Source organism: Salmo trutta, chromosome 31, assembly GCF_901001165.1.
Source record: "Salmo trutta chromosome 31, fSalTru1.1, whole genome shotgun sequence".
NCBI classification, from domain to species: Eukaryota; Metazoa; Chordata; class Actinopteri; order Salmoniformes; family Salmonidae; genus Salmo; species Salmo trutta.
In genome coordinates, this window is record NC_042987.1 from 26,065,729 (window position 1) to 26,090,534 (window position 24,806).

Consider the following 24,806-nt stretch of genomic DNA (forward strand, 5'->3'; position numbering starts at 1 on the left):
GAAAAATAGTGTTTTTCTATGCGTCTATTATTTGTGTCTGTTAGGTAGTCCATTCCCGTTGTAATCACAGAGGACTCAGGTTCACTATACTATGTAGCTGCAACAGATGGAACGTTCTTTTGGGATTTGAGCTCATCAACACAGCGCGCTCTACAGGTGATTGGTGCTAGCCGCCGGCCAATCAGGATGCGTCTTTTGTTGCAAAGTTGTTAACCCCCAACAAGACAGTTACCTTCTCCTATTCGTTAGCCAGCTAGTTTCGATAGCAAGCTAATCTTCTTTAAAATTACCCTTATAATTTCCTGATTTCAACAACGGATTAGTTCGGCGGAGGCTTTCCGATACGAAAATCAGTTTTTTTAAAGTAGTATTTTCCTAAGAACTCCATTGAGTTTGTTTGACGATACCGTTTGCAACGTTTCAGTTATGCCGTCTGGCCATTTGGGGAATCAATCTCATGATCATCAGAAATGTTATCACCCATCCTGGAGCAAATGTAATGGTACGTTTTTCTGATATCTTTGACTTCATCAATTTACTGATCGAAACTGTCTCGTGAAAATCGGGTTGTTTGCAAGATGGCCAGCTAGACAGTTACAGTTATTACAATTCAATCGAATGGCAAGTTGGCTTGCTGATTGACGTGACATCGGTGGTTGGCTAACGTTACAGTCGCGAGACGGCTTCATTTTTAGCTAGCTAGTTAGCAGGCGTCATTGTTTTTGTCTAACTAAGTAAAACTGTGTTTTGTTTGGCTTGCGATTGTGTTGTAACTTGTCATTGGCTTTCAAAGGTTGTTCTGACGTGCGAAATGCAGAACAATGTTTTTTATTTTTATATTGTTTGGAAAAAAGGTCAGAGCCAGCTAACGTTACGGTCATTTCCAGGAAGTGTCATACTAAAATCTGATATATAAACTGTGCAATAATGTTGTAAATTGGTTAATACGTTTTATAACCACTAACGTTAATTTGAATGTCACGTTATAGCTAACTAGTTTACTTTAATGCCATCAAGGAAGGCATTTGATAGCTAAACACTGCCAGCCAACTACCAGTGATCTAAAAAGGAATTGCACACATTCAGATTTAGGGTGTGTTTGTAAATTCAATCTGCAGTGCCAGAATGCGCTCTAGGCGTTCGTAAATTCAGATTGTCCGTTTGTAAATTAAGAGCGTTCAGAGTGCACACACTGGAAGGTCAGACTGAGGCGTAGGGTTGATCCGAGAGTTCTGACCTCACAACAGCAGTCAAACAACCAAGCTAGTTGGCTAGCTACTTCCAGACACAAATGAGAACATCTCGCCCTAGCAGTGCTGGTTAGGCTGTTTTTATCAGTGGCGGTTGCTGAGGGGAGGACAGCTCATAATCATGGCTGGAATGGAGTCAATGGAGTGGGATCAACCACATGGAAACCATGTCATTGTGTTTGATACAATTCCATTGACCTTATTCCAGCCATTATGATCTGTCCTCCCCTCAGCAGCCTCCTGGTTTATGTTATCCAGAGCGCTGGTGACTAATTGTGCTGCTGACAACAATTTAAACCTGCGTTTTTGCCGAATTTTATTGACACCTGCCGTATTTAGGTGTTGAGCATTCGTAAATTCCTTAGTTATTCTGAGCTCTGGCACACTTATCTGAAATCGGAGTAGATAGCCAGAGTGAATTTACGAACGCACCCGTAGCAGTTAAAATTCGACTGAAGGAATCCGTGATCACTAATGCCAAGTTGTTTGGAATGATGGTAATTAACATAATACATCTGGAGTGGCTTGATCAAACTACTCCTAGCCCTGGCCCCTGCATGTCAGAGACTAAACACTATACTTGTCCTGGGCCTGTATTAAAGCATGTCGGAGAAGGAGGGATGATTTTAGGATCAGTTTAGCCTTTTAGATCATGATGACATGCACAGGGGGGGCTGATTCTTGATCAGCACTCCTACTCTGAGGCACATTTTGATTTAAGTTGCTCTTTGCAATTGGAATTGCTGTCCCAGTCCCGTCCTACCAACATGATGACCCCTATAATTACCAACACTCAAAGAAATGATAACTGGTATGTTTTTTAAAATTCCCATTCAGATCCCAATGATGCTGTCTTTTGTAATGGATTACCCTGGGTGGACTCTACAACTCTTGGAACCTGGCTAGACCCGATGTCTGCCATTACTATAGGTAAGCCCAGATAATGTTTTTATAATATGGGCTTTAGCACCAGATGCCTCTGCTTGCCATTCAGCATTAAGGAGTTATAGGGTTAAGGCCCTGTGACAGACTAGCATACTTTGCAGCGGTAGGCTGTGATCATGACTCTCAGTTCCATCAAATTACATGAGTCATTTGGACGAAGGCATCTTCTGTACAAGGGAGTTTTATTAAGAGCCGCGCCGCTCAGTCTGAACATTAACACGCATGTGGTACAGTTTTGGAAGCATAAGGACCTTATCTTTCATATCAGAGAAATACATTTCACAAAACAAAAGGTTAAATTTATACTCACTGTTTAATAATATATATTTTTTTTAAATCTGCCCCTTCGATATTGTCTCGTTGCTGCAGCTCCCCAATGGGCTCTGGAGGCGAAGGTCGAGTCATGCGTCCCCTGAAACATGACCCGCCAAACCACGCTTAACAACACCGGCATCCGGCCCGCCACAAGTAGTCGCTAGAGCGCGATGAGCCAAGTAAAGCCCTAACCCCCCCCCCCCCCGGCCAAACCCTCCCCTAATCCAGACGACACTGAGCCAATTGTGTTCCGCCCAATCAGACTCCCGATCACGGCTGGTCGTGATACAGCCCGGGATCGAACCCGTGTCTGTAGTGACACCTCTAGCACTGTGATGCAGTGCCTTAGACCGCTGCGCCACTCCGGAGGCCCCGATATACACCTTTTTTATAGGGTTAGGGTTCCCACACAGCCATATTTCCATGTTACAGCACTTGTTTACGGAAACAGATGGAAGACAGTGGACTAGGGCTAATTAGCTGTCTGTCTCCAAAGACCAGTGTGTAAACGGAGGACGGACGCCATAAACGTGTTGTCACTGAAAAATACTGTCGGCTGCAACTGAGTTAAAACAGTGTACAGTAAGTATATATTTTGCATTTGTGAAGTTATTTTGATATATGAAAGGGATTTATCTTTCTAGAATGATACCGTTATTAAGAATTGATTCACGTTACATGGGAGTATTGGAGATTGGTCCATAGGGCAGGAGCCTCTCTGGCTTGGAAAAGGCTTACTTATTCAAGGTACCAGAACCCTTTGTTTTGAGGTTCTTAATTTTTCCAAATATTAAAATTACTGTGGGACACAGAGGACCCACACAGTTCTGTTGGAGAGGGCCACTGTTCTAGGATTGATCACACGAGGGTGACATTTTGGAAAATACTTTTGGAAGCTTTTCAGTTTTTACCTTACTGGTAATTTAGTCACTATTTAGTGAATGATTAGTTTATTTTACATTTATAATATAGTTATAAAAAAAAAACGTTTGTTCATGCTTCATCTCAAGGGTTTTATTTTATTATAACTTTTATATAGGAACTAGGTGTGTTATCACTGCATCAGCAAGATACAGGAAACCCCCTCTAAATGTACAAATCACAGAAGCAGGAGAAAAATGTGCATGATAATACACCAGGTACACACTTACCTCGTTTGCACACACTGTAATTAGATTTCTTTCTATTGTGTTATTGACTGCATGTTTGTTTATCCCATGTGTAACTGTTGTTTTTGTCGCACTGCTTTGCTTTATCTTGTCCAGGTCGCAGTTGTAAATGAGAACTTGTTCTCAACTGGCCTACCTGGTTAAATAAAGGTGAAATACATGCCTAGTGGTTAGAGTGTTGGACTTGTAACAGAAGGAAAGGTTGCAAGATCGAATCTCCAAGTTGACAAGGTAAAAACCTGTCATTGTGCCCCTGAACAAGGCAGTTAACCCACTGTTCCTTGGCTGTCATTGAAAATAAGATTTTGTTCTTAACTGACTTGTCTAGTTAAATAAAGGTTAAAAAAAATATATAATGTTACTGTGACAATTCAGAATTATTTAGTCACTGATGATGAATTGGGCAATGTAGGCTATTTAGTTTGCAATCAATTAGGGACATGCAGCGAAATATTCTGTAGTGTCAATGCTCCTTTATTGCAATCCCAAATGTAACCTGAATCATATAGTTAACTAGTTCTCAATTGTTTTAATTACTTATTTACTTGTTTACTTTTGGGGCACTGGAAGGGTGGTGGGGGCGCTACGCCCCACCCCCACCGTCGCGCACGCGCTCGGAACCGTGTGGGAATGGCTGTTAGATGATCGGTGGGTTGGGCTGCTCTGTGCGAACGGAGCGTTATAAAGAGTTTTTAATGTCCGCCATGTTGGCCATGGCGTACTCAACCACCGATAGACAGCGAAGCCTCTGAAAAAATAGACCGAAAGAGAGCGACCAAGATCCGGGCCTTCCCGGCTCCGTTCGACGCCCTAAAATATAGCTTTCAACCAGTCGAACCGTAGATTTCTGAAAAACAACAGAGTCATCCATGAAAGCGCAACTCGAGACCGTTGTGAATTTTAGGAGATCGGATAGATTTATGTTGCATTTCGAATTATAAAAAATGAGTAAATTGTCGTTTCGGGCACGGGCGCTGGACGCGTCCAAGCCACTACCCGTCTTCCGATGTGAGGATTTACCAGACCTGCACGAATATGCATCTATTAACCGGGCAGTGCCGCAGATGCCGACGGGGATGGAAAAAGAAGAGGAATCGGTATGTTTTATAGCTCGAAAATCTGAGGAAAAACACGTTAACTTATTTTTATATTTTGAGAGGTGTTACTCTTTTTTTTCTCCGCAAGTTTGCACAAAATGGCCGCCAATTGTATTTTCAAAAAGACGACGAAAATGTGGTGTAGATGCCATTCTAATAATACATTAATACATTTTACAGTTCACTACGAGGTATTATTTCTATATATTATACTATATTCTGGTTTTAGCTGGTTGTTTTCGCTTGAGATGATTTTCAAAGTACAAAGGAATCACGTGACTCCCGTCAATCCGACATTTTGTTGTCAGTTTTTGGGATGGGCCTTGTGTTGGCGTAATGGCAAAGGACCGGTGCAAGGGGGAGCTAAATATCGGAAATTATATATGCCCTCCAACTGTGCCTGTGGGATGATGGCGATACTGGGGGAAAAATGAAAACATTGTGTGCCTTGCATGGATAGTCTGTATTTTCAGTTTAACCATAAGTGTGCGCTCCAAATAGCCTACGCTGTTGAATTATTATAAATTAGCGCGCCAACGAATGCATGAGAGCAATCACTCATGGCTGCACTGTTTTGCTTTACTTTCAATAAGCATATGGTTGGCTATATACAATTTGTATTTTGCTGGGCACCTCTAGGTTCATATTTGGCTTCAGGCTCAAGGATTCAAGTCCCAAGTGTTGGCTAGGCACGTGGCCTTGTTATGATGTGGACGTTTGTACCTTGTCAATATGACATGTAGCCTCTGTTCTTGGTTATCCGCTGTCATGTCTCTTGGGCCGGTCTGTGTTTACATTTCAGTGCACTAACTTGTATAGCCAGCATTGTAGTTGATTAGTTAAAAAAAAAAAATGGTATCCTTATTTTATACATGCCATGCGTCAGTTGAAACCTGTTTCTAGTGATTGCCTACCTACGCTGTTTGATGCTTTAAGGTAAGATGCTCCCACTCCCTGCAGACCAGTTGTCTAAAATACCCTTTTTATTTCACCCTTTGTGTACTTTACTGTATTTATACTTGGGATATTGCATTTCAACTGAAGTTTTTATGCTGGAGGACTACTTTAATTGCACATTTCGACTTGAGTGTGTTGATTTATTTATGGCAGGTCCAGGACATGTCTTCTTGACATTCCTCTGTGAGACAATGTATCTTAATGTTCTGAGGCTCACAGCAGGAGTCCCAGCAGTGGGCCTCTTCACAAAGTCTCCACTCCATTCTTATGTACTGTGTTGCATAATATAGGCACATAACAATAGGAGTGGTCTGTTTACTTATGCAGTATACTGAGCACCCTGTCAAAAGGGAGCTGTCAGGCAACAGACAGCTTCTCACTGACTGGCATGGGAAATGAGATAAGCATGGTATCCACCTTATGTCACAAAGTTGTTTTTAATGGATGTTTTGGGTGGGGGAATAGATGTTCTAGCTTGCGCTATGCGTGTGCCTTATTCCAATTGATTGCTCATTAGACTTATTTTTCAACCTGGCTGCTCAACTTTTTATAACTGTTAACTGTGTCAGTCCACACAGCAAGTGTTTGTTGGGTGAACTCACTGTCACCAGGTCAATGTCTGAGACATGACGCAGAGGGAATTGGAGGGATGTGTTTTGTCTGAGTGCCAGTTTTCCTTGAACACAGATGTTGGCAGTCGACCAGTTTCTCACTGCTGTGACCGCATTCACCTGGAATGTGTTGCGTGATGGGCTAGCCTACCTGACCCAAATCTCTGCTGTGGTGCAGCTGAAATCAGGTGTAAAATGGTTTCACCACAAATGCGTGACTACCTATGAACTGTTATCCATTGAGAGAGTCGGATGTTTTTTGCCTCTCAAATAGCACCCTACTCCCTATGTAGTGCACTTTTGACCAAGACCCATAGGGCTCTGGTCAGAAGTACTGCACTATATAGGGAAATGGCTGTGCTTTGGGATTCAGCCACATACCATCTCCCCCTCATAGAGGTGTTGAGCCTTGGTGAGATTAGCACAGGTGCTGTATTTATCAAGCGTCTCAGAGTAGAAAGGCTGATTTGGGATTAGTTTTTCCTTTTAGATCACATTGAATAAGAGTACATGGACTGAAAGGGACCTGCTCCTAGATCAGCACTCCTACCCTGAGATGTGCATTATATGTCCCCAGATGGTTTCAGGAAACAATTTATAGAAGTAGCTGTGTAGACCACTTAGTCTCACAGTAGTGGAGTTACATAACCAGTTCTTCTCTCCAGACATGCTCTGTGTGTATCCCAAATGGCACCCTATACAGTGCACTACTTTTCACCAGGACCCATAGGGCTCTGGTGAAGAGTAATAGTGTTTTTTTGGCACTCATCCAGAGTCTAACAGTAGTAAAGTTATGAATTCTACTCTCTAGATGTTCTCTGATTCTCTGTGGCCCCGTCATTGTCCCTGCCCCCTGTGGCAGACCATCATGTTAAGTGACATTTACAGCGGCTGGGACAGTAGCTGCCTGGTAGGCAGGGAGGACAAGAGGAGGAGCAGCCGTGGGTCCTCAGAGCAGACCTGACAGCGAACGATACACATTTTAAGGGTTAGCCTATTTCTAGACTGTTGTGGTCTGGAGGAGGAAGAGACAGATGGTTATCAGTTTATCCTCTGCTAGCCCATTGCCATCGCTAGGGAAGTAGCCTATAAAAAGGGAGTGTTTTGATTAAATTTATTCTCTGGTACTTTTTTTAGCCAGTAGATTTTAAAGTAGTGCTCACAAGCCAAAAGTGGTCCCTGAAAATGGCATGCTAGGTGGAAAGGGGGATATCTAGCCAGTTACACAACTAAATGCATTCTACCAAAATGTGTCTTCTGCATCTAATGCAAACCCTCTGAGTCAGAGCTGTGGGGGTTGCCTTAATTGACATCCACGTCATCAGCTCCCAGGGAGCAGTTGTTGTTGGGGGTTAACTGCCTTGCTCAAGGGCAAAACGGCAGATTTTTGGGTTACTGGCCCAACACGCTTAACCACTAAGCGACCTACTACGTCAGATATGTGCACCACGTCATTGCTCTGCTGTGGTGGGTGCATCTTGCTAGCTGTCACTCATTTGGCCAGGGGCTGAAGCTCATTGGTTGAACTCCAATTGTTAGGAGACTGGCACACATGGGGGAACATGGTGCAGCACAGCTTCCAGAAAAATGGTTGCTTTCAAACTAGGGATTTTGTGGTGGAGGTAAAACAGTAATTCTGATCAAAGATTATGTATATATGAACTACACACTGACAAATCCAGGCCAAAACAGAAGGTAAAAAAAATGCTTAGTCACCGAAGTTTCGGACATGACACTTGCTGCCAAACGCAAGGACCTTTATTTATTTTTTTCTTCCCAAGGCTGCAGTTCTAGGCTGATATAAAACATCTTATAGAGGAGAATAATCAGCTTGTGAATGCAGTGTTTTAGCTTGTGAATGCTATGCTCACTGGGGAAAAAACCTCCTGCAAGGTTATGCAAGTACACAAATATGGAAGGGACAAAGTGAAGGGCTGTGTCTGAAATGGCATCCCATTCCCTATATAGTGCACTACTTTTGACTAGAGCTCTGGTCAAGGCTTTGAATGAATGCAATGGGAACTGAAAATTCTGAAGTGTCTAGAAGCTGCATAGCTTATATCGGAGCTGGCCTTTGGAGCAGATTCCAGAGTGCTGAAAATGAAAAATGTAATTGGTTGTCAACAGTAATTTTCTCAGCAAGCCTTGGAGAGTAGGCTAACAGTCTTGATTCCTATGCAAACCACATCTATTGTAATGTTTAACAAACTTGCAGGGATGTGCACTATTCTCAGCCCTTGGGAAGAGTAAGGTTGCATCACTATTCTCCACACTTTTCCCAAAGTGTGCACTCCCAGTCATGGATTTAATGTAGTACCTATTGGCTGGAGGAGATACCATGACGGAGTGTGTGCAAGTGCAGTCTTTGGTAGAAGGGTGGAGAATTGGGACGTAACCAAAGATTTCTGTAGTGTAGTGGGGACTTAAGGCATCGATTTAGCGCCTCTCGGTGTGTGCTGTAGCCAAGGCAAACCTGCAGGTGACTCTGTCCATGTAGGATTACTAATATTCTGGGTTGGGCAGCAGAGATGGTGTTCGTTGCTTTGTATGGGAAGGGTTCTGTTCCTCTTCACCTACACTAGCTACCGCCAACCCTTTGCAACAAGAGAAGTAGGTTTGGGCGGAATCTAGATTTTCATATCGTCCTTCTCTCATCTAGGGATTTATGGTATTACCGGCATAGCACACAAGGGTCACAAAAATGCAGGAGTAGACAGCCAAATCATGCTCAAAGTTATATAAGCATAGCTAGTAGCTACCAAATGTTATTTTCGGTGAGTGGACATTTACAAGAGAAATTGTGCAAAGAAACAAAGTTGTGACGCATGCATTTCTGAAGGAAGAGCAGCATGTGTACACGGAGCAGATGGGAGAAGAACAGAGAAGGAAAAAACTCTAGGAAGCACAGGGGGAAAAATGGCAACTGTACAGACAGAACTCATCCAGAGCTCTTTGACTTCTGGCAGAAAGTCATTAAGATATCTGATGGCATTCATTTAGTAGTGAATTGCATACAGGTGTGACTTCATCACCTCATGTGTGCCGCACAACAGACACTCGCTGATAGATATAGAGCACTACAGACTCACCAGCTCGCTTTCTCCTGTCGTGCTAATTACAAACACATGACTGGCTCAACTGTTCTGGGGAACCACCGTAAGCTTCATAATGTGACGGGTGAAGTGAATGCTAACGTATTGCACAAGATGACTGCAGGTATTTAACTTAAGTAGCTACAAATTTTCAAAGTTATTGAAAGACAAAGTTTTGGCGCTATTGAAAAACCGTCCCGTGGCTTTTTCCAAATACGGTATACACACGGTATACTGCCCAAGCCTAGAGAGAAGCTCACTTTATTTGGCATATACAACTAGGGCTGTGATTGTCATGGAATGTTGAAGGTTATTGGTAATATTGTGATTTGGTTGTTTTAAGAGGAAATACTGTGGTGATTGGTCAAATTTGCAAACCCTCGTAATAGTGGTGGTGAGGAGTAGGAGCTCTGCCATATGCTTTGTGTCCAGAAGTAATTTAGCCATTCATTGTAGTCATGCTCTGTAGAGTTGCTCTTTTCTTATGTCAATTAACCCGTGACATTCCTGGATTACTTATTATATTATTAATGAAGTCTGATTTTTAATCAACAAATACAACATTAAGTTTTAAAACATCAAGGGTACAAGACTGTGTATATATATATCTGGCTATATTGGCAAAATCACTACATATCCCATCAGGCCAAGTGGGGAGAGGCTGCCTGTTGTCACAGTTCCAAGTCAAAAACATCCAGCTAACATCCATGATATCCTTTGCCGCCGTAGTCTTACGACATATCTCAAACCAGTCATTACTATTCAACAAAATAATAAAACAAATAATTAAGTTTCTTTCCAGTGAATTTCTGAGTTACATGATTGTAGAACTAGCAAAGGAGTTTTGAAGTTGAGGGTGTCGTATTTATGGAGTTTGGCAACTAGAGCTAGCAGTAGTTTAGCCAGGAAAAACAAGCATGGGCCTAGTGTGCATATGCATACTAGGCTAATTCAGGAGACTGTTTGTAATTTTTATGCCCTGCTATCAGGAGCTGGCAGCAAAGTTTGATTAAACAATTCAGACTGAAACAAATAAATCAGATGACTTATATTTGAGTGCGACTTGATATACAATCCCAAAATCAGCTACAACTGTCAGTAAAACAAAGCTTAAAATGATGTTTGAGTGAACCCTGAATACAGAAAATGAATGAAGTCTCTTCTGGACACAGTGAACACCACCTCACCACTCTACACTGAGTATACCAAACATTAGGAACACCTTCTTAATATTGAGTTGCACCCTGCCCCTTTTCCCCTCGGAACAGCTTAAATTCGTCAGGGCATGAATTCTACTAGCTGTCGAAAGCGGTCCACAGCGATGCTGGCCCATGTTGACTCCAATGCTTCCCACAGTTGTCATGTTAGCTGGATGTCCTTTGGGTGGTGGACCATTCTTGATACACACAGGAAACTGTTGAGCGTGAACCCAGCAGCATTGCAGTTCTTGACACAAACCGGTGCGCCTGTCACCTACTTCCATACACCGTTCAAAGGCACTTCAATCTTTCGTCTTGCCCATTCACCCTCTGGTCGTGTCTACACTTGACACTTACGTGCAACTTTCACTATCAGAATATTGCATTGAAAGATGGGTCTAGATGCACAAAAGCCGCTTTGTGGTCTGATTGTGTTCAGATCTGGCTGACCACTTCAAAAGGTGGTCAGGGACGCATTGCGTCCAGACTGAGGAGAAACCGCACACAATCAGCTACCGAAGGCATATACAGTGGGCAACGTCATCAGCACTCCTCCCACAAGTCTACAGAAATTATGCTAACCCATTTGCAAGTGTTGCTTGCTAACTACAGAGGTTAGCTACAGTAGTTAGCTACTGCCATCAGTTATCATCCACTGTTTTGTAAAATGCATTTGAATCTGGACACAGTAGACACATTTAAATGTAGGTGTAGATGCATGACACGTTTGAAATTCCATGATCAGAAATCTATGATCAGAATGCTAAAGCTGCATGAACTCAAGTCTAGACACGGCCTCTGAATGGCATACACACAATCCATGTCTCTATTGTCTCGTGGCTTAAAAACTGGTCTCCTCCCCTTCAACTACACTGATTTTTGAAGTGGATTTAATAAGGGATCATTGCTTTCACCTGGTTAGTCTCATGGAAAGAGCTGGTGTTCTTAATATTTTGTGTACTTGGTGTATATGCAGGGAATTGTTGATGAATCCTGGAGGGGACTAACTATGGCTTCATCCCAAATGGCGCACTATTCCTTAGTGCACTACTTTTGACCAGAGGCTTGGGAAAGTACGGAATGGTGTGCCATTTGGTACACACACACTAGGCCCCTCAACTCTTGACCTTAAAACCAGTCCCACCTGTTATTTTTCATTGTTCCCATCTAATCAGGGACTGATGTAGACCTTGGACAACAGGTAGGTGCCATTTAATTATCAGGTAGGACACAACCAGCAGGCTCCTGACCTCGTAGGGTAACAGTTGAATACTCCTGCACTAGGCTATAAATAGGCTGGTATTGTAATCCAGTCAGTGGTTAGGCCTTTTTCCCATGGTTATTATGAATGCCGTTATTTTCAAATTGGCACCAACTAACTCGGTCATAGAATACTGGCGCAATTAAAATACTGGCACAATTAAATATTTTGTGGTATGTTGCAGACAGCAATTTCTTTTTGTCTGATTTTTGTTTCCATAATGTCCTTTCAAAGCGGTGACTGAGTTCCCTAAATGAATCATTGTACCTGTGTAGATGAGGGAGATTTAACTGTTGCTGACAGGGAAACACTTTTCTGGACTCTAGTTGGAAGTGAATGGCATGTGTCCCAGATGGTACCCTGTTCATTATATAGTGTATTCCATATGTAGTGCAGTACTAGTGCACTAAATAGGGAATTGGGTGCCATTTGGGATGCAGACAGTGAGACCGCAGAGCAAACTGAAGCTTGCCTAGGGACCCCAGAGCTGTGGCGAGCGGCACAGTGAAACCATAATCACACACTCCGGAGAGATAATGTTCAAATCTGGGACCACGCTGTGCTTCTGCTGTCTTGACAGACTGCCAATGACACAATGCCCAGGTCTGAGAGCCAGCGGCCTGTTAGTTTTACTACTGTCAGACGAGTGCCCTCCCGGCACTTTTCCTCAGGATGACAGAAACCATATTTAGATTATGGTAATTCATCTTAAAAGAACATGCAACTCGAGAATGCAGCAGCGTTTCAAGTTTTATTGGTCGTATACACTCGGTACGCATGTTATACATTGTCCAACAAAATGCTTACTTGCAGGTTCCTTCGACAATGCAACCACAATTAACTCTTACATCTAGACGTTCCGCTAGCGGAACACCGCTCCAATATCCAATGATTGGGCGTGGCGCGAAATACAAACTCCTCGAAAATCCGAAAACTTCCATTTTTCAAACATATGACTATTTTACACCATTTTAAAGACGAGACTCTCCTTTATCTAACCACACTGTCCGATTTCAAAAAGGCTTTACAACGAAAGCAAAACATTAGATTATGTCAGGAGTACCCAGCCAGAAATAATCAGACACCCATTTTTCAAGCTAACATATAATGTCACAAAAAACAAAACCACAGCTAAATGCAGCACTAACCTTTTGATCTTCATCAGATGACACTCCTAGGACATTATGTTATACAATACATGCATGTTTTGTTCAATCAAGTTCATATTTATATCAAAAAACAGCTTTTTACATTAGCATGTGACGTTCAGAACTAGCATTCCCACCGAACACTTCCGGTGAATTTACTAAATTACTCACGATAAACGTTCAAAAAACAATTATTTTAAGGATTATAGATACAGAACTCCTTTATGCAATCGCGGTGTCCGATTTTAAAATAGCTTTTCGGTGAAAGCACATTTTGCAATATTCTGAGTAGATAGCTCGCCATCACAGGCTAGCTATTTTGACACCCACCAAGTTTGGTACTCACAACTCAGATTTACTACAAGAAAAATTGGATGACCTTTGCTGTTCTTCGTCAGAATGCACTCCCAGGACTTCTACTTCAACAACAAATGTTGGTTTGGTTCCAAATAATCCATAGTTATATCCAAATAGCGGCGTTTTGTTCGTGCGTTCAAGACACTATCCGAAGGGTGACAAAAAGTCAAAATATTCCATTACCGTACTTCGAAGCATGTCAAACGCTGTTTATAATCAGTTTTTATGCGATTTTTCTCGTAAAATAGCGATAATATTCCGACCGGGAGTCGTTGTTTTCGTTCAAAGACTCAATCTAAAATGGACTCTTCACGTGCATGCGCGCACCCGTCTCATTGTTCTCAGATCGACCACTTACCAAATGCGCTACTGTTTTTCAGCCTGGGGCTGCAAAGTCATCATTCAACGTTCTGCTGCCTTCTGAGAGCCTATGGGAGTACTTAGAAAGTGTCACGTTACAGCAGAGATCCTTTGTTTTGGATAGAGATAACAAAGAAGGCCAAGAAATGGTCAGACAGGGTACTTCCTGTACAGAATCTTCTCAGGTTTTGGCCTGCCATTTGAGTTCTGTTATACTCACAGACACCATTCAAACAGTTTTAGAAACTTTGGAGTGTTTTCTATCCAAAGCTACTAATTATATGCATATTCTAGTTTCTGGGCAGGAGTAATAAAAGTTAATAAATGATAAGAATACGTACATAAAGTAAAGAATAAACATTTAGGCATAAATATAACACAGGAAGGCACAATTTATAGTTCAATTTTACACGTGTATTGGGGATGGGGTGTAATGTATAAACTGAGCGGTATAATAAGTAGGCTTGGGCGGTTTACCGGGGTATTTAGAAAAAGCCGCAATGCTTTTTCAATACTGTTAACTATTTCTGAAGTTGTTTTAATACATTTGAATATTAGTAACTACTTTAAGTACCTGCAGTCAACTTGTACAACAATACTGTCTAAACTCCGGTATGGCAACATCTGGAAAAATAGTGCCTACTTGGTAGTGTGTACCGGTGCTCGACCAGTCGGCGAAAACCAACATCATTCACGACAGAACGGTTGTTTGTCAAGGGTAATGAATTATCTTGGCGTTAATGGATTTCGCCTTTGCGTTGTCTCGCTGAAATGTTCTTACTCTTTCAAATGACTGCTCGATCCACACAGCAGACATTGGGCTGTGTTGTACGTGTAGCGCTATATATTTTGTGGCGTTATTACGTCATCTACCTCCGTTATATAGGTATGCACAGTAGCTTTGATATCGGTTTTGCACATCGCCATTAAACTAGACAGTCGGGCCTATGCCGACGTTGGCATTTTTAGCTGGTATCGGCCGATTTCCGATATGCTTACCGATATATCGTGCATCCCTAGTTTCTTCCGCTCCGATACCGTCTGACCGACAGATAAGGGAGAGAACAACTCATGGCTGGGGTGTGGGGTCCTTGATGCTGTGTGCCTTCCTCAGACACTTTTGAGTCGATGTCCTGTATGGGTGGGAGCATGGTCCCAGTGATGTCCCAACGATATTCGTCCTTGCTGAATTTATGATGCACACTTTGAAGATGTTAAAATAACTGTCCATTTACTTTTCCTCAGCCAACAAGACGAGTAACTAACAGCTAAATCACTAGCTTATTTCAATCTACTATTCCCCCATAATAGAAAAGTTGACCTGTCTGGGACCGTTGTGGGACGATGGTGCCCAAGTTCATACGACCAGTATATCAAAAGCAGCCTGATGCAGCAGACCAAAACGGTTGGCTTAAAATGTTCATATACTATTATTTCTTCACATTACTAGCATAGCAATGCACACCTGGCAGTAGCCTGCGTGCGGATCTTTGTTCCATGATGCAATTAGCGGGAAACCGGTTTCCAAAAGCGCACCCCACATGTGAGTGGATTCATGTGACAGATGAAAATATCCATGAGAAATGTGGAGGGGACGATCTGAAGATTCAACAATTAGGATGGGTTGCTAATAACTAGGATTGTGCCATTGACGTCTGAACAACGAGTTGATTTGAAAACCAGTAGAACATGAGAAATAAGCTACTGGTTTCAATGGCATAATATAATTGGTTCCACGTTTCTATTGTCGGGTTTTTGCTAGGCCACTAAAGCAAGATAAGACATGCCTCATATGAAGTAAAATGTTCTCATTTCAAGGTTAAATATGTTTTCAAAATGCATACTACCTCCAGTTGCCTATGCACTTGAGTGGTGAGGTAGTTGAGAAATAAAAAAAATAGTAGCCACTTTTAATTGTGGCCTTAAACTGTTTAACACATGCGATTGCATAAGAATTGTTGCGCAATGATGCTTATAAAACTGCTTGGAGTAACAGCGTTACCTATGTTACTACCATGACAAAGACCAAAGTCAGTGGGAGTACCATTTGAGGACAGTGGTGTGTCTATCACAGGTGAAGGATCTTTTAAACAGAGTTCTACAATAAGCCATTTTCTTGTTGTAACAACTGCAAGTGTTTTGTCCAAATACTGGTGGTCAGCTAATAAAATTGACGACCTGACCAGATTTCCAGGACCTGAACAGTTTGCAGTTCTCTCAGGGTCAGCTCGATGAGTTTAAACAGCAGAACGGCAAGTTGACAGCAATCTGTGAGTCATTGAGAGAGGACGTCAGTTGTGTGTGTGTGTGTGTGTGTGTGTGAATCCATGATAACAATGAGGGAGAAAACAGATTATCTCGAGGGACAATCAAGGCGGAACAACATGACTGTGGACTAAATTGCAGGTTCTCCATGAGACCTGGATGGAGTCTGGGGACAAAGTGAGGGAAACGATCTATAATAAACTGAAGATGAACCACAAAGATTGATGTGGAAAACCCACCACTGGCCCAGGTGACAGGACCAGGCCAATAGTGATCAAGTTCCTGAGGTTCAAGGACAAGGTAGCTGTTCTGGAAAGAGCCAAGAACTTGAAAGGAATGTATATCTTCCTCAACGAGGACTATCCAGAAGCTTTGCGCTGAAAGAGGAAAGAACTTCTCAGCCATGAAATCTGCCAGAGCGCGAGAGGACATTGCTTACATCCGTAATGAGTCTCATTGTCCACCCTTCCTCCAAAAGGCCTGGAACAGAGAGCCTATGGGTTCGTACTGTCAACCCCACAGCGCACACACACCAACTGATTAATGGACTGCTGAATGTATATTTTGTTCTCTTTGTTTGCTCTTTTCCATAGCTCTCTGATAAGCTACTCAGGAAAAGGCTGAAAATAGTCCATATTAATATGTAGCCTTCCAAATAATGTTCATGAAATCAATAACTTGCTAACATCAGAACATTCATATTAGCTGTTTCTGAGACTCACTTAGATTGTTAATTTGATACAGCAGTAGCAATACAAGGTTGTAATATCTATAGAAGAGACAGGAATGCTTGGTGTTGCTGTATGTATGTATGTATGTATGTATGTATGTATGTATGTATGTATTCAGAGCCATATCCCTGTAATGCTTAGGGGTTGAAGTGTTGTGGTTGAAGGTTCACTTCTAAATAATGTTTGATACTGTATGTGATGTAAACAGAGGTCTACTTTCTTGGGGCCTTGACTATTGACTGGTTTTCATTAAGTGGTCCGCTCAAGAGGAAGCTTCTCACTGTAGTCGGTGGCCGTAATCTACCGGGGTGTTTACAAACACTACAGGAACAAGATCATCCACGTGTATTGATCACATTTTTACTAATACTGTAGAACTTTGTTCTAAGGCTGTATCTCTACCCATTGGATGCTGATATAGTGGCTATATCCATGAAAGCCAAAGTTCCCGAAACCTGGGCCCAAAAGATTTTGCTGTGACTCTTATGTGGATAATGGTAAAAATAGTTGTTGGTCTGTGATTTAATAAGGAGCGGTTCGACACTGCACTTGATGAAATTGCTTCAAATGATTGATAAACACGCATGCACCTGTTAAGAAACTGACTATTAGAACCATTAAGGCTCCATGGATTGAGGAATTGAAAAACTATGGTTGAGAGGCTAATAAGTCAGGCTGCACATCGGCCTTACTGCAAATTGAGAAATTATGTAACTAAACTCAACACAAATAATAAACTTATAAAGACAAGATCAATTATCAACTTTTGAGTACTTGAAATGACATTATGAAAACATTCAATGACGATGGTGACTCATCACTGCGTGAATAATAGGTAGACTAGTGGAGTTTTTTTTTTTTTTATGTCATGTGAACAAGTACAATGAAATGCCTTCTTGCCAGCTCTAATCCCCCAAAAATGTAGTACTAGTAATAACATAAGTTAGAACAAAAACACACAAGAAATAAGAACGCGAAAGTAAGAAGCTACACTGAACAAAAATATAAACGCAACATGTGAAGTGTTGATCACAAACGTTCTATTTGCACAAAGCTTATTTCTCTAAAATGTTGTGTACAAATTGAAGTCCCTGTTAGTGAGTGTTTCTCCTTTGCCAAGATAATCCATCCACCTGACAGCTGTGCCATATCAAGAATCTGATTAAACAGCATGATCATTACACAGGGGCATCTTGTGCTGGGGACAATAAAAGGCCACTCTAAAATGTGCAGTTTTGTTACAACACTATGCCCACAGATGTCTCAGGTTGAGGGAGCGTGCAATTGGCATGCTATTTCCAGAGAATTGGATGTACTGAAACAAAGCTGAAAATGTGGCCACAATTGTTCCTGTTCCCAAGAAAATTAAGGTAACTGAACTAAATGATGATCACCCCATTGCACTCACCTCTCATCATGAAGTGCTTTGAGAGACTAGTCAAAGATCATATCACCTCCACCCTACCTGATACCCTAGACCCCCCCCCCCCAATTTGCTTACTGCTCCAATTGGTCCACTGACAATGCAATCACACTGCACACTGCCCTATCCCATCTGGACAAGAGGAATACCTATGTAAGAATGCTGTTCATTGACTATAGCTCAGCGTTTAACACCATAGTACCCTCAACTCGTCATTAAGCTCGAGGCCCTGGGTCTCGACCCCGCCCTGTGCATCTGGGTCCTGGACTTCCTGACGGGCTGCCCGCAGGTGGTGAAGGTAGGAAACGCTGGGGCCCCACAAGGGTGCGTTCTCAGCCCTCCTGTACTACCGGTTAACCCATGACTGCGTGCCCATGCACGCTTCCAACTCAATCAAGTTTGCAGACGACACTACAGTGGTAAGCCTGATTACCAACAACGACAAGACGGCCTACAGGGAGGTGGTGAGGGCCTTCTGAGTGTGGCGTCAGGAAAATAACCTCTCACTCAACGTCAACAAAATGAAGGAAATGATCAGACTTCAGAAAACAGCAAAGGGAGCACCCCCCCATCCACATCGACGGGACAGTAGTGAAGGTGGAAAGCTTCAAGTTCCTTGGTGTTCACATCACGGACACACTGAAATGGTCCACCCACACAGACAGGGTGGTGAAGGAGAAAGGGTGCATCTTAAACCTCAGGAGGCTGAAGAAATTTGGCTTGTTATCTCAAACACACAAACTTTTACAGATGCACAATTGAGAGCATCCTGTCAGGCTGTATCACCGCCTGGTACGGAAACTGCACCGCCCTCAAGGCTCTCCAGAGGGTAGTGCGGTCTGCACAACGCATCACTGAGGCAAAACTACCTGCCCTCCAGGACACCTACACCACCCGATGTCACAGGAAGGCCAAAAAGATCAAGGACAACAACCACCCGAGCCACTGCCTGTTCACCCCGTTATCATCCAGAAGGCGAGGTCAGTACAGATGCATCAAAGCTGGGATCGAGAGATCGAAGCTGTTTTTCAATCTCAAGGCCATCGGACTGTTAAACAGCCATCACTAACATAGAGAGGCTGCTGCCAACATACAGACTCAAATCTCTGGCCACTTAAATTAATGGACTTAATATAGGTATCACTAGTCACTTTAAATAACTTCACTTAATAATGTTTACATATCCTACGTTACTCATCTCATATGTATATACTGTATTCTACACCATCTACTGCATCTTGCCTGTGCCGCACGGCCATCGCTCATCCATATATTTATATGTACATATTCTTATTCATCCCTTTACATTTGTGTGCATAAGGTAGTTGTGAAATTGTTAGATATTACTGCGCCCTGTGGCTCAGTTGGTAGAGCATGGTGTTCGCAATGCCAGGGTTGAGGGGTCGATTCCCACGGGGGACAAGTACGGGGGGGAAAATGTGTGAAATGTATGCATTCACTACTGTAAGTCGCTCTGGATAAGAGCGTCTGCTAAAATGACTAAAATGTAAATGTGAACTAGAAGCGCAAGCATTTCGCTACACTCACATTAACGTATACTAACCATGTGTATGTGACCAATAAAATGTTTTGATGTCCCAGTACTTCCATAGCCTGCATACCTACCAGACATGTCACCCATTGAGCATGTTTGGGATGTTCTGGATCGACGTGTACGATAGTGTTCCATTACCCGTCAATATCAGCAACATCGCACAGCCATTGAAAAGTGAGACAACGTTCCACAGGCCACAATCAACAGCCTGATCAACTCTATGCGAAGGAGATGTGCCGTGCCGCATGAGGCAAATGGTGGTCACAGCAAATACTGACATGGTTTTTGATCCAGACCTACATTTTTTTTAAAGGTGTAATAATTTTTTTTCATTTGATGGATTTCCTTATGAACTGTAACTCAGTAAAATCTTTGAAATTCTTGTGTTTTATTTTATGTATACTATACATAGAGTACCAGTCAAGTTTGGACACCTACTCATTAAAGGGTTTTTCTTAATTTTTACTTTTTTCTACATTGTAGAATAATAGTGGAAACAGAACTATGAAATAACACATGGAATCAAGTAGAAACTAAAGTGTTAAACTAATCAAAATATATTTTATATTTGAGATTCTTCAAAGTAGCCACCCTTTTCCTTGATGACAGCTTTGCGCATACTCGGCATTCCCTCAACCAGCTTCACCAGTCTTGAAGGCAAACACACGATTGCATTTTTTATTTCATAGTTTGGATATCTTCACTATTCTACAATGTAAAAATAAAGAAACCCTTGAATGAGTGGGTGTATCCTAACTTTTTGACTGGTACTGTATGTATTCAAACTCTTTGCTATGAGACTCGAAGTTGAGCTCTTTTGCATCCCGTTTACATTTTTTCATCCTTGATGTTTCTACAACTTGATTGGAGTCCACCTGTGGTAAATTAAATTGATTGGACATGATTTGGAAAGGTGCACACACCTGCCTATATAAGGTCCCACAGAAGACAGAGCAAAAACTAAGCCATGAGGTCGAAGGAATTGTCCGTAGAGCTCCGAGACAGGATTGTGTTGAGGCACAGATCTGGGGAAGGGTACCAACAAAATTGTGCAGCATTGAAGGTCCCCAAGAACACAGTGGCCTCCATCATTCTTAAATGGAAGAAGTTTGGAACCACCAAAACTCTTCCTAGAGCTGGCTGCCTGGATAAACTGAGCAAGTGGGGGAGAAGGGTCTTGGTTAGGGAAGTGACCAAGAACCTGATGGTCACTGACAGAGCTCCAGAGTTTCTCTGTGAAGATGGGACAACTTTCCACAAGGACAACATTCTCTGCAGCACTTCACCAATCAGGCCTTTTTATGGTAGAATGCAGACAGAAGCCACTCTTCAGTAAAAGGAACATGACATCCCATTTGGAGTTTGCCAAAAGGCACCTGAAGGACTCTTACGCCACGAGAAACATGATTCTCTGGTCTGGTGAAACCAAGATTGAAGTCTTTGGCCTGAATGCCAAGACTGGGCAGGGACTGAGAGACTAGTCAGGATCTAGGACACGATGAACGGAGCAAAGTACAGAGAGATCCTTGATGAAAACCTGCTCCAGAGCGCTCAGGACCTCAGCCTGGGGCGACGGTTCCCCTTTCAACAGGACAACGACCCTAAGCACACAGCCAAGACAACGCAGGAGTGGGTTCAGGACAAGCCTCTGAATATCCTTGAGTGGCCCAGCCAGAGCCCGGACTTGAACCGGGAGAGTCCTGAAAATAGCTGTGCAGCAACGCTCCCCATCCAACCTGACAGAGCTTTAAAACCTGTTAAGGACAGACGTTCCGCCTGCGGAACCCCTAGCCAACAGCATCGCATGGCGCGAAATACAAAACCAACTAAAATACCACAATTCAATTTTCTCAAACAATCAACTATTTTACACCATTTTAAAGACAAGACTCTCGTTAATCTAACCACATTGTCCGGTTTCAAAAAGGCTTTACAGCTAAAGCAAAACATTAGATTTTGTCAGGAGTACCCTGCTAAAAATAATCACACAGCCATTTTCAAAGCAAGCATATATGTCACAAAAACCAAAACCACAGCTAAATGCAGCACTAACCTTTGATCTTCATCAGATGACACTCCTAGGACATTATGTTATACAATACATGCATGTTTTGTTCAATCAAGTTCATATTTATATCAAAAACCAGCTTTTTACATTAGCATGTGATGTTCAGGACTAGCATACCCACCGCAAACTTCCGATGAATTTACTAAATTACTCATGATTAACGTTCACAAAAAACATAATTATTTTAAGAATTATAGATACAGAACTCCTTTATACAATCGCGGTGTCAGATTTTAAAATGGCTTTTCGGCGAAAGCACATTTTGCAATATTCTGAGTACATAGCCCGGCCATCATGGCTAGCTAATTTGACACCCACCAAGTTTGGCCCTCACCAAACTCAGATTTACTATAAGAAAAATTGGATTACCTTTGCTGTTCTTCGTCAGAATGCAGTCCCAGGACTTCTACTTCAACAACAAATGTTGTTTTGGTTCGAAATAATCCATAGTTATATTCAAATAGCTCCGTTTTGTTTGTGCGTTGAGGTCACTATCCGAAGGGTGACACGCGAGCGCATTTCGTGACAAAAAAATTCAAAATATTCCATTACCGTACTTCGAAGCATGTCAAACGCTGTTTAAAATCAATTTTTATGCTATTTTTCTCGTAAAATAGCGATAATATTCCAACCGGGCGATGTATTCATTCAAAGGCTGAAAGAAAAAAATTGAGTAGTCTCGTGGATGCGGATCTCCAGTGTCACTGTTCCCAGCCTGAACACTAACAAATACTCCTGCTGTTCTTCGCCTAGAGACTGCAGACACCCCATTACACTTTTTGGCGCCTTCTGAGAGCCAATTGAAGCCTTAGAAAATGTCACGTTACAGCACAGATGCTGTATTTTCGATAGAGATGCTACAGAAGGACAATAAATTGTCAGACAGGGCACTTCCTGTATGGAATCTTCTCAGGTTTTGGCCTGCCATATGAGTTCTGTTATACTCACAGACACCATTCAAACCGTTTTAGAAACTTTGGAGTGTTTTCTATCCAAAGCTACTAATTATATGCATATTCTAGTTTCTGGGCAGGAGTAGTAACCAGATTAAATCGGGTACGTTTTTTTATCCGGCTGTGAAAATACTGGCACTCAAGTTTCTAAAACTGTTTGAATGGTGTCTGTGAGTATAACAGAACTCATTTGGCAGGCCAAAACCTGAGAAGATTCCAAACAGGAAGCGCCCTCTCTGACCATTTTTTGCCCTCCTTGATTATCTCTATCCAATACAGGGGATCTCTGCTGTTACGTGACACTTCCTACGGCTCTCAGAAGGCGTCAAAAAGCTGAATGACGTCATTCCAAGCCCTGGCTGAAAAGCTTTAGCGCATTTGCTAAGTGGTCTATCAGCGGACAATGGGACTCATGCTCGTGCACGAGACGACCCCATGTTTTTATTCTATCGTCTTTGAACGGATACAACGACTCCCGGTCGGAATATTATCGCTTTTTTACGAGAAAATTTGCATAAAAATGTATTTTAAACAGCGGTTGACATGCTTCGAAGTACGGTAATGGAGTATTTAGAAATGTTTTGTCACGAAATGCGTAGTGCTCGTAACCCTTCTTTACCATTCGGATAGTGTCTTGAACGCACAAACAAAACGCCGCTGTTTGGATATAACTATGGATTATTTGGGACCAAACCAACATTTGTTATTGAAGTAGAAGTCCTGGGAGTGCATTCTGACGAAGAACACCAAAGGTAATCAAACTTTTCTAATAGTAAATCGGAGTTTGGTGAAGGCTAAACTTGCTGGGTGTCTAAATAGCTAGCCCTGTGATGCCGGGCTATCTACTGAGAATATTGCAAAATGTGCTTTCACCGAAAAGCTATTTTAAAATCGGACATATCGAGTGCATAGAGGAGTTCTGTATCTATAATTCTTAAAATAATTATGTTTTTTGTGAATGTTTATCGTGAGTAATTTAGTAAATTCACCGTAAGTTTGCGGGGGTATGCTAGTTCTGAACGTCACATGCTAATGTAAAAAAGCTGGTTTTTGATATAAATATGAACTTGATTGAACAAAACATGCATGCATTGTACAACATAATGTCCTAGGTTTGTCATCTGATGAAGATCATTAAAGGTTAGTGCTGCATTTAGCTGTGGTTTTGTTTTTTGTGACATTACATGCTAGCTTGAAAAATGGGTGTCTGATTATTTCTGGCTGGGTACTCTGCTGACATAATCTAATGTTTTGCTTTCGCTGTAAAGCCTTTTTGAAATCGGACAGTGTGGTTAGATAAAGGAGAGTCTTGTCTTTAAAATGGTGTAAAATAGTCATATTGTTGAAAAATTGAAGTTTTCGGATTTTAGAGGAGTTTGTATTTCGCGCCACGCCCATCATTGGATATTGGAGCAGGTGTTCCGCTAGCGGAACGTCTAGATGTAAGAGGTTATTAAACTGCAAAATGTTCTCTCTGCCAACAAGAGGGGTGTGAAGTTTTTTTGGGGGGGAGGGGTGCGCATGGGTTGTGAGGTGGGCGTTTACTACGCTGTGTAATTACATTATCCATCTGGACCTTTTGCCACCTAGGAAATTTGTGTCTGGACCTTCTCAAATAGTACTTGAGTACCCGTGGCCTAGACCATATCCAAAACAAATAGCAATACACTAAATTCATACATTTTCTGTTTTCAGTTGTAAACACAATACCACACATTTTTCCAAAGTATTCAATAATGTTGCTGTGCATTTCCAATGAAATCAAGGCATTAGAATATACCAGAGGGCTTACGCTGGTTTTTGTTGAGCAAAACGCGCCAGCGAGACTAACGCTGCGTACAGAGCCCTCGTCTCACTCGCCCTCCACGCACTGTAGGCTACAATACCTTGAGTTTCCCTGTATGTTTGATTTTCATTAAATCATACATGGTGTTTTTTCTGGCCTAAAATACATTAGTTCATAAGGGAAGATGTGTGTGTGTGTGTGTGTGTGTGTGTGTGTGTATATGGCCTACAGAAGTTTGATCAGTTATACCATTCATGCCAAAAT

The 24,806-nt window shown here is 42.1% G+C and overlaps 1 protein-coding gene across 2 annotated transcripts in view; it reads left to right on the forward strand.

Moving 5' to 3' along the window:
• The first annotated feature begins 223 nt into the window (after window positions 1-223).
• The window catches only part of LOC115169832 (enhancer of polycomb homolog 1), a 46,783-nt gene continuing 22,200 nt past the window's right edge, over window positions 224-24,806 (forward strand). Inside the window, exons 1-2 of one of the 2 annotated variants that reach the window (XM_029725841.1) lie at window positions 224-502; window positions 2,088-2,180. Coding sequence is in view for 1 of the 2 variants with exons in the window: in XM_029725840.1 (XP_029581700.1) it covers window positions 4,624-4,776 (153 nt within the window). In the remaining variant the exon portion in view is untranslated. Of the gene's footprint in view, window positions 503-2,087; window positions 2,181-4,195; window positions 4,777-24,806 lie in introns of those variants that run through there. The other variant, XM_029725840.1, reaches the window with a different exon arrangement.